This window comes from Corylus avellana, chromosome ca1, assembly GCF_901000735.1.
Source record: "Corylus avellana chromosome ca1, CavTom2PMs-1.0".
In the NCBI taxonomy this organism is placed as follows: domain Eukaryota; kingdom Viridiplantae; phylum Streptophyta; class Magnoliopsida; order Fagales; family Betulaceae; genus Corylus; species Corylus avellana.
In genome coordinates, this window is record NC_081541.1 from 1,133,990 (window position 1) to 1,148,422 (window position 14,433).

General features: G+C 36.1%; 2 protein-coding genes across 4 annotated transcripts; one reads left to right on the forward strand and one right to left on the reverse strand.

Moving 5' to 3' along the window:
- The first annotated feature begins 350 nt into the window (after positions 1-350).
- On the forward strand, positions 351-6,313 carry LOC132185468 (mitochondrial carrier protein MTM1-like). 2 transcript variants are annotated; one of them, XM_059599240.1, is made up of 11 exons: positions 351-478; positions 716-981; positions 1,796-1,885; positions 2,366-2,494; positions 2,865-2,924; positions 3,066-3,236; positions 3,464-3,563; positions 4,221-4,315; positions 4,409-4,558; positions 4,801-4,859; positions 5,727-6,313. In XM_059599240.1, the coding sequence occupies exons 2-11, from the start codon at positions 745-747 to the stop codon at positions 5,857-5,859; spliced, it is 1,224 nt and encodes a 407-aa protein (XP_059455223.1). In that variant the 5' UTR covers positions 351-478; positions 716-744; the 3' UTR covers positions 5,860-6,313. The 2 variants fall into 2 exon arrangements, with proteins under 2 accessions (XP_059455223.1, XP_059455227.1); XM_059599244.1 differs by having other exon boundaries at positions 4,224-4,315.
- A 2,951-nt stretch (positions 6,314-9,264) lies between these two features.
- Positions 9,265-14,143, reverse strand: LOC132168178 (uncharacterized). 2 transcript variants are annotated; one of them, XM_059579293.1, is made up of 4 exons: positions 13,970-14,143; positions 12,726-13,431; positions 11,060-12,170; positions 9,265-9,788 (listed from the first exon to the last, which is right to left on the reverse strand). In XM_059579293.1, exons 2-4 carry the CDS (start codon positions 13,411-13,413, stop codon positions 9,602-9,604), a joined length of 1,986 nt encoding a protein of 661 aa, XP_059435276.1. In that variant the 5' UTR covers positions 13,414-13,431; positions 13,970-14,143; the 3' UTR covers positions 9,265-9,601. The 2 variants fall into 2 exon arrangements, with proteins under 2 accessions (XP_059435276.1, XP_059435277.1); XM_059579294.1 differs by having other exon boundaries at positions 12,726-13,449.
- Between the last annotated feature and the right edge of the window lie 290 nt (positions 14,144-14,433).

A 14,433-nucleotide genomic window follows, 5' to 3' on the forward strand; every position in this document is an offset into this window, starting at 1 on the left:
AGTGTGTAAACAATCTCATCCTTAAAAACTGAAAAATAAAAGTGGATAAGGAGTGGTGTCGAGTCTTCCACACTTCTATCACTAAATATAAAAAATAAAAATTATAATTTTTGAATAATATGAAGATGTCAACTTATCCTATTTTTTTTTAAAAAAAAAATTATGAAGGAGAATTTCCTTTTTTTATTCTACAATTTGCTCTTTATTTCCACCCCGAGTCTCGCGCCTCGCCTTAAGCACTGTAGAAAGCCCTAGAAGCCCAACGGCCGAAGATAAGGCCCTGTTTGTTTTCACAATAAGCAAAAAACACTTTTGTGGTTTCCAAGTCTAACAGCGGGCGGACTTGACTTTTATGGTGCTTCCAGAAGTGTTTCCTTACTTTCTAAGCCGAGCATAGTCGCTTTCGTAGTGTCAACAAACGTGGCCTCACCAAGTACACACAGGCAGGGAAAGACACGCTTCTCTCGCTCTCTTTCTGGTAAGCGTTTTCCTTGGCTCCCTATTTCCTCTTCTCCAAGGAACCGGGAAATTAAAAAGCCTTTCTTTTATTTTTTTTATTTTTTATTTCGATATAAGCTGAAATCAGAAAACCGTTTAGTGATCAATGGATTTTCCATATTCGCTTCTATCAACTTTTGTTTCCTAAAAAAAATTGTTTTTTTTTTTTTTTTTAATTGTTTTGTTTTGTTTTTTTGGCTCTCGAAATCAATTCTAGAAAGTTCTTAAGAGAGTAGCAGAGAGGGGATGGTGGAGTCGGAACGAAGCCAAAATCCGTGGATGAACACGAGGGACGGGCACGATTCGGCGGTGGTGATGGAAACGACGGTGGACAGAGAAGGGCTGAGATTCGGTGCTCCGCAGGCCCAGCCTTCAAGCAACAGTAGTTCGGATGGGGATTTGGGGGTCACTGAGCGAGCTCTATCCGCCGCCGGCGCCGCCTTTCTGTCCGCTATAATCGTTAATCCTCTTGACGTTGTCAAGGTAAAAATACAACAAATAAAAAGAAAATCAATGTGTGTGTGTGTAAATTATTTATGTATTGGTTTTTGGTTGATTTTATATTTGTTTGGTGAGGAACTGTGGGAATGAAAGGAAATATTAGGTTTTGGGTAATGGAAGCGTTGGTGTTTGACTATGTAATATATGGCTTTTGTGTTTGTTTTTTTTTTTTTTTTAATTAGAGGTTCAGTTTGTTTTTTCTTTGTATATGATTATTGAAAGGAAGAGCATAACTATATTCTTCTTATGGTCCGTTTGGGATTGCGGTTTCAATAAATGCGATTTTAAAAATAGCGTTCTTGAAATCGCTACTTTTTAAAATCGTAAAGACGTTTGGTAAAACATATTAAAAAATACTTTTTTATTAAATATTTGTTATGTGAATTCATGATTTTGGTTTAAATTCGCACTTTTTCAAATAAGCATCCTCTAGCCTGCTTATTGAAATCGCAGATTTTTTTCCTATTTTAAATTAAGTGCTTTTTAAATCGCAATGCCAAACGCTTTACGTTTTGCGATATCTTTTAAAAACGCAGATTATTCTTGCGAAATCGCAATCCTAAACGCACATTTATTATAAGTGTGGTGTAATTCTTTGCGTACACAGTGATGATTTCACTATGTTGTAGTTAAGGAAAAACTTTTAGTGTGTACTGGATTTGTTTTACTTGATGTAGCGCCGTTTTCCATTGATATGCTTTTGATTTGGTCCATTAGCAAAAGTTTGTTCCTGTTTTTTGTTGTTAAGAAATTGTGTATTTTAAAGTCTAAAACAATGTTCTCTTCTGTCTGTCAGACAAGATTGCAGGCGCAGGCTGCAGGGGTTGCTTACTCTCATCCGCTAAGTAATCTCATTAGTCGCATGTCATATTTCGGACCAAGAACGGTAAGCATTAGAGCTTTTTTGTTCGATGGCTAAATTGAAAACTTAAAACTTATTCTAAAATATTGTCGATATCTCTGTTGATGTTCTAGCTTAAAATTGAGTAGCTAGAGTTTCTTCAGTTACCTAAACAGACCGATAGTTGTAATTTTTGGGGGATTGGGCACTCCTTAAAAAATATTGTTCCATTGTAATTATAAATGGCATTTAACATCAATGCAGCTTTCTTTTCATGTGTATCCTTTATTCTAATTTTCTTCTGGGGTTTGGGGGTCTTCAGACCGTGGTGTGGTCTTAAGGGAAAGAATTACCCAGATGTTAGTAGACCCTCCTTTACTAGTGGTTATGTCATATCTTTTTGACATTAACATTCTTACATAAAGCTTGCTTCTTTCTTGACCATCTTGGTAGCATTGTTGTTTTGATTAAGTTTATCATCAACCATCAATACATTAAGTTTTCCTGTGCCATGTGTTAGCGCAGATGTTTGCCGATCTAAGATGTTCTCCGTCTTGCGCACGTGCTGGAATCCATGGTACCGTGTCCATATGTCCTCCTGATTGTTTTCAATACAAAGGAACACTAGACGTCTTCTACAAAATTATTCGTCAGGTTAGTGGATTTGTAATTATTGAGCATATAGTTAAAAATGTATTTTGTTAGAGGGAGAATAGTGCTCTTGCTGCATTAAAAAATGTGTTTTGATTCATGTCTTTTGCTTTAATGCTTCATGAGGATATATTGTGCTTGTATATACATTTCCTGGTCTGATGCAACTGCTGGGTTTAGATGCTGGCATGATTTTTCTTTCAACATTGAGAGTTTGAAACTTGTAGGCACTAAATATTGTTCTATAATGATGTAAACACATTTTAATTTGTGTTTCAGAATGTAATCAGTTCTTTCTGCTGTTTAAGTGCTCATCTTGGTGGTCTCTGTAGATTATAACTGCAATGGTTTAATGGGAGGGTACTTTTTGCAGGAAGGATTTGCCAGGCTATGGAGAGGCACAAATGCAGGTCTGGCACTTGCTGTACCAACAGTAAGTTCCTATTTTATGATGTTTTTTTGGGGGGGTTGGGGGAGGATTGCATTGATGGAATTTGCTGGGTGTACAAAACTCTGTATTGAGTATGCTTTAATTGAGATGTACTAATTTTCCTTTTCTTCCTTTCAAAACCAGGTGGGAATCTACCTGCCTTGCTATGACATATTCCGCAATCGGTTAGAGGAAGTTACTGGACAGCATGTTCCAAGTGCGACTCCATATGCCCCCTTAGTTGCAGGCTCATTGGCACGCTCTTTAGCTTGTGCAACTTGTTACCCTATTGAACTGGCTAGAACTCGCATGCAGGTAGTTTGAACATTCATTTGAAGTGTTGGGATGTTATTTGGGCCTTTCTTAGAATTTTTTGAAAGCTTTAATTTAATGCATATCAGTTAACAGTGAGATTGGAATGCAATAATTTTTACAAGTTTGTCATTGTTTTCTTGAATTGTATGACATTTGTTGGAATTATTTGTGTACATGATTAATTCCATTTGTGTTGGCTTCTTATCTTTTCATTGTTTTGATAATAGGCATTTAATGTGACCCAAACTGGTATGAAGCCTCATGGAGTCTGGAAGACTCTTCTTGGGATCATCTCACATGTCCAGAGCACTAGTGTTCAAAGCAACTGTAAGTTGACTTTTCTTGTGCTTATGGTACTAAACTTGGCATGATTGGAAAGTTTCTGTTAACACAAAAGAATTGTGCTTGTTCCCTGGTATTTTGACTCTGTATAATGGCCCAAAGGCCAAATATATTAAAATAGATTTTGGAAAAGTTAATCCCCTTACCATCTGCCATGGTGTTGGTTCTTTTAAAGTTTTCCATTACCACTAGACGTCTGGTACGTAGGTCTTGTGATCAGATTAAATGTAGGTCAAGCACAAAAGTTTGTTGTTTCCGGAACTTCTGAAGTTTCAAATAAAAAATACCAGATTTTTGTTTTTTGGAGGTCTAGGCTTTAACTTAAAACTATATTTTGAAAATAACTCTAGTTGTGACGTATGCTTCCTGATAAGGATTCAAACTGCTTGTTTTGTTACTATTCTCCCTTGAGATGGAGTTATTTTTTGAGATTGTATAAGTTAATGACAGCTTGATACCCAATATCCTAATCCGCTCTACAAAATATCAACTGAACTAGTTATGGCCAAACTATTAGAAACCAACAGAAGAAAGGACTCTACTCGTTACGTATCTTTATTTTCATACTGGCAGTACTGCACATAATGATTTGTTGTTTTACCTATGCATTTCAGTTCTAATTGACATACTCTCTATTTCTAGCAGTTCAAGGCTACCGTGTCCTTTGGACTGGCATGGGAGCTCAGCTTGCTCGAGATGTTCCCTTCTCTGCAATCTGTTGGTCAACTCTTGAACCAGTAGGAAATTATTTTTTAAACTGTTTTTTTACATGTATACTGGGACCTCTGTGTATACATTTTGATGATTATGTCTGTTCTCTCATTGTACAGATTAGGAGAAAACTCCTTGGTCTGGTGGGAGATGAAGCTGATGCATTGAGTATCCTTGGGGCAAATTTTTCTGCTGGTTTTGTTGCAGGAAGTCTTGCTGCTGGTGCTACATGTCCTCTAGATGTTGCGAAAACTCGAAGACAGATTGAGGTTTTTCTCTTTAGAATGAAACTTATGCTTTCTTATGTTTTGTTTGCAGGGATTTACACTTGCATTGATTTCTGCTAGGATATTTTCTCTTAATATCTTTGGGGTTCACTTATGTGGTTTTGAGTTCCAATGCTGTCATAGGAATTTTAGTGGTGGGATGGTGTGTTTGGGTTCAATTGTTACTATATTTACTTATATACGTGTGTTGTCTTTTCCTTCTTTCTTTTTCCTGAAATTTTCAGAATGATCCAGTCAGGCAATTAAGAATGACAACAAGGCAAACGCTTTGGGAGATTTGGAGGTATAGCACTGCTACTTTATATAATTATACAGTTAATATCTTTTTTTGCAATAAAAAATTTATGATGATGAGACATGAGGTTAAAAAAGTTTCACCCATATATATCATCAAGAATTTGCAATGTTGAGAAATGCTGTTAGGTTTTCTATAACATAGGCAGAGTGCTAAATCAAATCCATGGTCGAGCGCCGCAATCAATCTTATAATAATTCCTACCCGGGGTGTGTTTAAAATGGGAATACCGTCTTGTACTTGCTAAAGATTATTATAGAGTGGGGCCAAAAGGGTTGGGAATTTCCGTAAGTTTTAGGATAAATGTCTTCTAGTTGTCTGGTTTTTTCTGTTGGTCTCCATTATCTAGTGTTTGTGTTCAGAATTACTCCTCGAATTTCCTACACTGTTATCTTACTAGTTGTGTATCAAGGACTGTGGAAGTCCATGCCTCCCCCCTACATTTGGGAGTTTTAAAAATATTAATTTCATATATTTCATTTTCAGCCGAATAATTAAACAACCATGTACATTATTAACATGGTTTCTCTCGGTATTGCCTTTTAACAATTTCTTATGGTGATTGATCTTATCACTTTTGATATTAAAAAAAAAAAAGACGCTATTCTGCTCTCTATAGGATGCAAGCCTACAATATTTCTCTGTTGGTAGTATTTATGGCTATACAATAATCCCAAGAAGTAGCTCAATCGGTTGAAGACCATGTCTAATGAAGCGGATGTCATTAGTTTGAATCTTTCATTTTCCGTCTCCTTAGAGCCAATTACTTATTTTTAAAAAAAAAAAGTAGTTATAGTTATACAGTGATTAGATTTTTCCTACATAATTCCTGAATTCTAAATTTGCTTGAAACAGAGATGGAGGGATAAAGGGACTTTTTACTGGAGTTGGTCCCCGTGTTGGGCGTGCAGGCCCATCAGTTGGGATTGTGATTTCATGTTATGAAGTTGTGAAATATGTTCTACATCACCATTATGCAACTTCATGACATAGGCGGGAGCTGCTTTTTATCCAGTTTTGACTTCTTCAAGGCTGGAAGCAATTTTGGTGACTTGGCGAGAGAGAGGCCACTTGATCTGAAAGCATACAAGTTTTTGTTCTGTGGATATCATAGCATGCAAATAGTATTTATGCAGTCTTGATACCTGTCCATAGTTGATACCCCAGTTTTGGTTCTTAGGTTGTAATTCGTTGCTCGGTTTGAGCAGAAATTTTGTGACATTTTGGGTTTACTCCCTAATCAATTTTGTTTAATTTTTTTTTTTCCTGAGATTGATCTCAGTTTGATCATTGATGATATTCTGTCTTACTATTTGTTGGGAAATTAACTTTTAGTGAATTTTTGGTCTTTGCCCGGCCAAAATAAGAGGCGTTGGGGGACCATATTTGCTTCATTCATAACAATATATTATATGCATCTCAGTGCACACAGATTGGTTGAATTGGTCGAGTGTTTTATATATATATCTATACACATACACACTTGTACTGCTTTGAAATCTTTGAATTTCTCTCAATTTCTCTTTTATTTTATTTTATTATTATTATTATTTTTTTTCGCGGAATTGTTTATTGGCTTAGAAATTCAAAAACAAGGGTTCCAATGGGAAGTATTTTCTTAGAAATAATCTCGTATAAAATTCTAACATAAAATGATTTACAGATGCTCTCTTGAGTAACATTACACCTACTCATTTTTCTCTCTCCTCTCTAGTCCGTAATGTGGTAGTGCACTATATATGTGTGGGTGGTGTCACCCCAACCACAATGTGGGGGTGGTTGGGACCACCTGATCTGGTGGTGGCAGCCGCTAGATTGGATGTCAAGGGTGGTTGCACCACCCAAGCCATGGGAGAGATTGGAAAAAAGAAATTTAGGATCAATGTGCCATTGTTGTCACTAATTTTTGGTGGCCTGACATGCAAAATAGGTTAGTATGTAATTATGGGTGGCAGCTCGTGTTTGTGTGTCGGGTTTGGGATGTGTTAAGGCATATGTATTCAACTATATAGGTTAATTTTAACTCAGCCCATTTAATTAAACAAGTCAAGCTTCTTAATTATAACCCTCTAATTTTGTATTGAGTTTATGTCAGGTTCGCAAGTCATGTCAAAAATTGTTTGCTATTACGTTGCATGTCAAATTAAGGTCGTGTTAAAACATGGGTATAAGACTATATAGATCAAGATTAACCCGGCTAATTTAATTAAACTGGTCAAACTCTTCGACCATAATCCTTTAATTTCGTATTGAGTTTGTGTCGGATTTGTAGGTCATATCAAAAATTGTCAACACTATAAGCGATCACCAAAAAAAAAAAAAAACAAATAAATAATGCCCATAATGAACAAAGAGATAGTCATTTGGGTATAAAATTAAGTACATAGGCGTTTCGGATGAAATTTCTCCCTGCCATTTCCCCATTTGGATGGATACCACCCATTCCAAAAACCCTTTCACCTCTTGCTAACAACATAATGTAAAATACATCCAGCATTACATATCATGATGAGTAAAAGCTTCTATGGTGATGACGAGTCGTCAAGTGAGTGGATTAGTGGATGATATAGGTGAGTGCCAGAGCCAGCAGCATCAGCAAATATGCTATTCCTTGATCTACCGAGGTGCCTGCAAACACAGAGATCGAGGAACATATATATTTCAATGTCATCGTTGTTAATGAAAATTTACAGAATCTTGACAACAACAAAAATGCATGAAAATGTTTGATTTCGATCAGACATATATTTATAAGGTTTGTTTATTTGGTTCTCTTTCCAAAAAAAAAAAAAAAAAGGATAGATGAAAACAATAAAGAAAATATATCTTGCTTAATTTCCTTTAAATTGATCTTTCTTTGAAAAAAAAAATGCATATAGCTTTCTTGTTTGTATGTTATTTCCAAATTTTATTCGAGAATAGGAGAATTATATGAAAGAATTCTCAAAAACTGGAAGTACCAAGTTGAGGAAAAGTATCTGAAACTTGTTGAATATAATGAAAGAATTTTCAAAAACTGGAAGTACCAAGTTGAGGAAAAGTATCTGAAACTTGTTGAATATAATTTTAACGCGTTAAACTTTCGACTATTTCTCAGGAATCAAACAGAAAAAGCATGAGAATAAAAAGAAAACATACCGTCACTAGTGGGGGCAGGAGCAGGAGCTTGTGCCTGTGCCTGTGCCTGAGACATTTGCAAGATGACAACGAAAATGATAGCTACCAATCCGAATGAAGACCCTGGAACGGCCATTTTCCTTCTCTCCTTCTCTTTCTCTCTTTTTAATTATCTAGAGAGAGAGAGAGAAAGAGAGGAAGAGAGAAACTCTTAACGTAGAAAAGAGAAGGGTAGGAGTCCAAGGGTGATGATGGTGGATGGGGGTTTGAGGAAGGGATCCTTTTTATAATTAGCTTTGAGGAGATGGCATGTTATGTGCATGAGAATGTGGGGGGCACCTCGCAAGTTTAGGGGACCCATGCACCCCCCCATCACCCATGTGGCCTTTACTTCTTTTGTGTTTCTATTTTTTGTTGCAATTTGCTGTTTCTTTGCTTCTTTTTTTAATGCTTTTTTGCTTTGGTGGTGGTTGATGTTCATTGCTTTGTGCAATTCCAAGCTGTGTGTTGGGAGGCACAAGCTGTACAATTATGGCTGTATAAGTACTTATTGCCAGCAAATACAGAATTGATACGGTTGTAATATTAATTTAGGTGACTTTAAACCACTAGGACAACTCACTTGCCAAAAGAATGTTGGTAAGAATAATACAGCTTTAATTACAAGTTTTCTTATAAATTAAGGTATCGTTGAGAACAGGTGGGTCTCATATAGGCTCTCTTACAATAGCTAAAATGATTAGACAAAAAATCTAACTTGTCAGTTTAATTAATTAGTGATTGACTTATCAACCATACACTCGTAATTATTTCATTAATTATGAACTGACAAGTTAATTTGAAAGAAAACTTGTAGTAAAAGCCGTAAGGCCTGTTTGGGTATGCGTTTGACATCGTTTGAAGAAAAAGTACCCGTTTGGTAAAAAAAATTAAAAACACTTTTAAGTATCCAAAAAATCAAAAAATGACCAAAACACATTTTTGGCCAAAAATACGCTTTTTGACTTGCAAGTTATATTTTTCGAACACAATGACAAATATGCTCGTAGTTGTCCAAATATTTTCATTACCAAAATTTATTGGAATCTTTTTGCACTGAAGAATTCATGTGCAAAGCTGCCGAATCTATCCTCCATGTATTATTCGATGCTTGAGAAGCTTTTGATAATTATCAATGGTGCGCCAACTTTGGTCGTTCTGTTTTTCGTGACAGCCCTTGTGCACGAATAGCATTTATCATGGCGAGAGATCACGCCAGAACAAATGGCCCAGCCCATAACTCAATGCTCATTGACATATATAGTATTAAATTACTACTTATCTCAAATATTTATGTTAATTAGAAATAATAGATTTAATTATTTAATTAATATTCTAATACAAGAAATTATAGTATTATCTTGATATATACAAACGACCTAGGAAGCCAGTTCCTAGGGACATTTGCTTCTGATAGACATACAATCACTTAAATCATATATACAACAAAACATGCACAACAGGAAGGCATAGCAGAGGAATGGAAAACCAACAGGAACACCATTTTCAAGCATACACTTCTATGGAAGATTTTGACTAGTAATATCTTTGTTTTCAATTTGTTGCAGGTCATGTCAAGAAGGGAGAAAGAAAGGATCCTCTTTGTTCTTGTAGATCTCAAACAATTGCTTAGAGTAGTGAGTTGCCAATCTTCTGCACAGCTGCACTGCCTCGGGGTCATACTCTTGCAACTCCTTGACAGATTTCTTAAGATCACCTTCTGGGTCTCCATCAGTGAGAAACTCGGCCAAAGTAGAGCCCCTATATGATAGTACAGATATTTCAGAAAATATACAATTTAGGAAGAGAGTCAATTGCTCAAATACAAAATAATTGCAGAACCGAATTTTTGAAGAAAAGGTAAAAAGGAAACAGTAACATGTAGTGCTTTCACTAAAAAATTAACTCAGGCCAAACAAGAAACGAAGGGCACATCATTAACACAGAGAAATCAGATATATGATGCATCTGGAAAAACATCTTTTCTCTTTTGCTCAACAACTAAAGTAAACTTTCCTGATTTTTGATAACTTTCAAAACATAAGTCATTCAACAATAACATCTCATCCGACTGTATGTTCAGGTTGCCCTAAGGAATTCAAAGTTTATGAAAGTAGTAATGTCATCAGCTGGAGTGGTACCCAGTGGATTAAGATCCAGTGCAATACCCCCTGCCCTATTACACTGCACGACGGCAGGGGAGGGTCCCACCAGCTCCACCTGCTTGGGACGTCTGGATGCAGGGACAATATATTGCTCAACTTGTGCAGTAAATGAAAAGATTAAAAGCAGGGGTGTCTCAAAGAGTTCAAGTAGAAACACGGGAGATTTTCAGATGTTAGAATCAATATAAACAAATAGTGTAAAGTGATAGATGGGGGAATCTCACTTATTCAGGCTAAGCTTCAAACTCCTGTGGGGCTATATTGATGGAAGTTTTGCCTTGGACAGAAAAGTCTAGCAACATTTACTTGGTCTGGAATGTGACAATTTTTTTTTCTTTTGGTCAGAATGCGGCAAATTTGAAACAAAAAGAATCATAAATTATCCTTTAAAACCAAATGATTACTGGAAAGTTCAAAATGGGAAAGCTTATGGAAGATTGTAAAGTGATGGGAGAAGGAAAGTTTTTTTTTTTTCTCAGGCAAAAGAAGTTCAGGATTAGATGCTTATTGCACCAGTTAGAAGAAATCTTTGGCCCCATTAAAAGCAAAAATGAAATTTGGCCAATTCATAACAGAGGGAGTTTAAAATCAGAATATCTGATAAAAATTCTTCATATCCATTGAATTTGAGGGACTGAGAATGAGGTGAGTTTATCGAAAGAAACTAAAATGAATCTGCATCATCTTATCATTGCATTGGACAGAGTAGGAAGCAAATAGTAAATGTATACAAGCATTATATGTCAGCAATTAGTATTCTTAAAATCAACAGGTCTAATGGTATAATTTCATCTAAAAGTGAGAGTAATTCAATTAAATCATAAATCTATAAAATTAACTATGAGCACTATGCATTCAGATGCATACCTTGGAGCATCAAACTTGCTAAAGCCTCGGTGATTGGAGTAAAATGCTTCCTTGCTTGATTTTTCCCCAGAAGTTTGCTGCCGAAAGAGAGCACAAACTGCCTTCATGCACAATTCAGTATCCTTTCCAAAGGCTGCAAGAATGTCTGCCTCAAACTCCCATTTTAATTTATGATCTTGGTTCCGTTGAAGTTTGGATAAGATCTCATCAAAGTCTGTATTTTCGGATTTGATCTCATCAAAGTCTGAATTTTCATCTGATACCTCTTGTGACTCACTAGAAGCATCATCCACATCAGAAACATCAGAGCCCCCAACAATAAATCCACCCAAGCTTTCACCCTCGCTGTCTGACCCAAACTCTTCTGAATCATCATCTTCAGCATCCTCGCATGCAAGGATTCCTCCTCGATCATATTTAGTCTTACTGGCCTGACTTGAAGAGTTTCTTTCTGCCCCACCTTTTCCTACAGATTTTCTTAAAGCCATCAGATGCCGCCTTTGAGGGGTAACACTACCCGTGACATTGTCACCTAGAGAAGTAGCAGTATCTGAGCAGTCATTCAAATCAGAACCTTCTTCATCAGGAACTTTTTCCAGGAGACGCATCCGCTTGAGTTTAGAAATGAGTTTAGAGATCGGAACATTATCATCCTCATCACTCTCAGTGTCACTAGTAAAAACATTAAAAGCTCGTTTTTTGGGTGTCGGAGTAAACAAAAGGTTCTCCTTCCAAGCATCCGTATCGTCTTCAACTTCGTCATAATGTATCCGTTTCAAACTATTCCCAGAATTTTTTCCATTTTCACTTCCCATAGATAATCCTAAAGTGCAATCCTCTGAAATGTGAACCTTGTCGATTACCTCATCATTAGAAGCAGGTGATAAGATATGGGTAGTTTGCTCATCGTCACTGTCACTGATATCAATGATGCCAAGAGAAGCTGGTCTAGCACCAGCTGGTGTGGATGGAGCCAACTTTTTGCTGGGGCTCCTTGCTTCTTCGAATGACAATTGTTTTCTAACTCGTCTACCGTATGCCAAACAGAGACCTTTCTTTTCTTCCTTAATACAAGCATCTTCCCTATATGTAAAGTCATTACAAGGCGTGCCTACCACAAAAGATGAAATGAAAACAAAGTCATAGACTATCTCATCTCACTTTATCATGCAATGGCATTACATATTTGATCATGTAATAATTTTTCCTTCCTAGCAAAAAAGCTTCATGCAATATGATATGCATTGAAATATAAACAACAATTAAACTCCAAACCCCTGCCCTGACGAAAAAGACCCCATCCACTGAAATGAGAACAGTAGTATGCAATCACTCTAGATTAATGCATTATACTAAGAATCTTTGTAACACGTTGGAAGGGTTGCTTGTAGAGGAGATGCAATCATATAACATTTGACGATGACGACCACTGTCATAACGCACACTGCTAAAGTAGCTCACAGCGGAGATGACGCACATAATTTTCAGTTATATAAATCAAACCCAACCAATAAAGTGCACCCCTCTGCAGCTATTATCCCAATTTACATAAAACTTAAGAAGACATGAGTGTTTAAGTGATTCAGCTCAACTAATCTAAACATAATCTCCTAAAGCTTGCATTTAAAAAGCACACAAATAATAAGGAGGTCCTGTAATTTAGTACCTGCTGCTTTTAGATCACCAATTCCTTTAACAGGGGAATGACAAATAGTAGAGCCAACCTTCACCAAAGTCTCAATTGCTTCAACTGCTTCTTTCTTCACTCTCACATCATGAGTAACATTTTGTAATCCGAACCCTGTTTTTGTCCCACCAATCAATGGCCATTCCACACATCTCAAAACTGAATTCTCATTTAACACTAAAACCAGCGACTCCATCTCCTTGAACTTTTCCTTCCAAACCTCAACCTCACTCTCAGCCCTCTTCTTCTCACATTCCAAAACGCTGATCTCAATCAAAAGCTGAATGAGCTTATCTTCCTCCTGATTCTCCTCCATCAAATCGACAATCCTATTCATATCCCTCTCACTTCCACTACTAACCTTCCTTTCACCTTCAAAGCCGCTAACAAGCTTTTTGAGTTCATCATTCTCCCTCTTCAATACCTTAAGTTCGTCCTCAATTTCAAGCTTGTCAACTTCCAATGCCTTAAATTTGGTCTCGAGAACTTCATACTCGCTCTTATTCCTATGAATATCCAATTCCAACTCAACACACTTCGCTTCAGCTTTCTTACTCCTCTCTTCCAATTCACTGCATTCACAACCTACCAAATCTTGCATGCATACAACCTCATATTCACATTTTGGCACTTCTTTATGTTCCACTTCTTCAACATCCATCTCCATATTCACCCTCAAATTTACCTAAATCAAAAGCACCCACTGAAAGCCGTTACACTTAAAAAGGAAAAAAAAAAAAAAAAACTTGCATTCCAAAACTTAATAAAAAAACCGATACAACTTGAAAACAAAGAAAGAAAAAACATTATCTCAAGTTAAAAAAAAAAAAAGAAAAAAAAGTCGAGAGCAATTTTTTCATGTGTTTAAATTATATATATATATATATATATATATATATATATATATATAAGTAGTTTTCTTTTTCTATCCTATTATTTTCTTTGATGAATTTAATATATATATATATATATATATAAACGCTCTTCTCAGCAGCCAAAGAGAACTCTCTGAAAAACCTCAGGCTCAACAACAACAGAACAATGAACTCTGCATATTAGCTACACCCATTTCAGATTCATTCAACTATTTGCCTAAGCTTTAATGGAATTTTTTTTTTTTTTTTTGCATTACTTGATAGAGCGAAACAACAAAAAGCAACACAAATTCTTGCACCAAATACATTAAGCAGTATTAAGAAAGAGTAATAATCGCTAAAACTTACAATAGAATGTGGGATTCAAAGCGGAACTCCTTTGGGGTTTTGGAAGGGAAAGGGTAATCAGCACGCGACCGAAGAAAGTAAGCGGCACAGTGTGACGAAGTGCGACGTGTCAGTTCCTTTAAGAGGACCCACATCCTCCATTCCTCCTATCGCTCCAAACAGTGATAGAGAAGAAAATTGAAGAGAGAAAAGGAAGCTTACTACACGTCGTTTAGAAATTAATTGTTGAGCCACATTTTTGTAGTTACCGCATGTTTTTCATCTTGTCGTGTGCAACCGTTTAGGAAGTTTTTTAAACATTTTTTAATCATCCCCTAAACTTCAATTACTCTCAATTTAATTTTTTTTTTATAAAAAAAATGCTACCGTATTGACCCATGGCCAAGCATGGTTTCCATTATTTTTTCTTATTTTAATTATTTAAAAATTAAATTATTTTTAAATACAAAACTATAAGCGACATA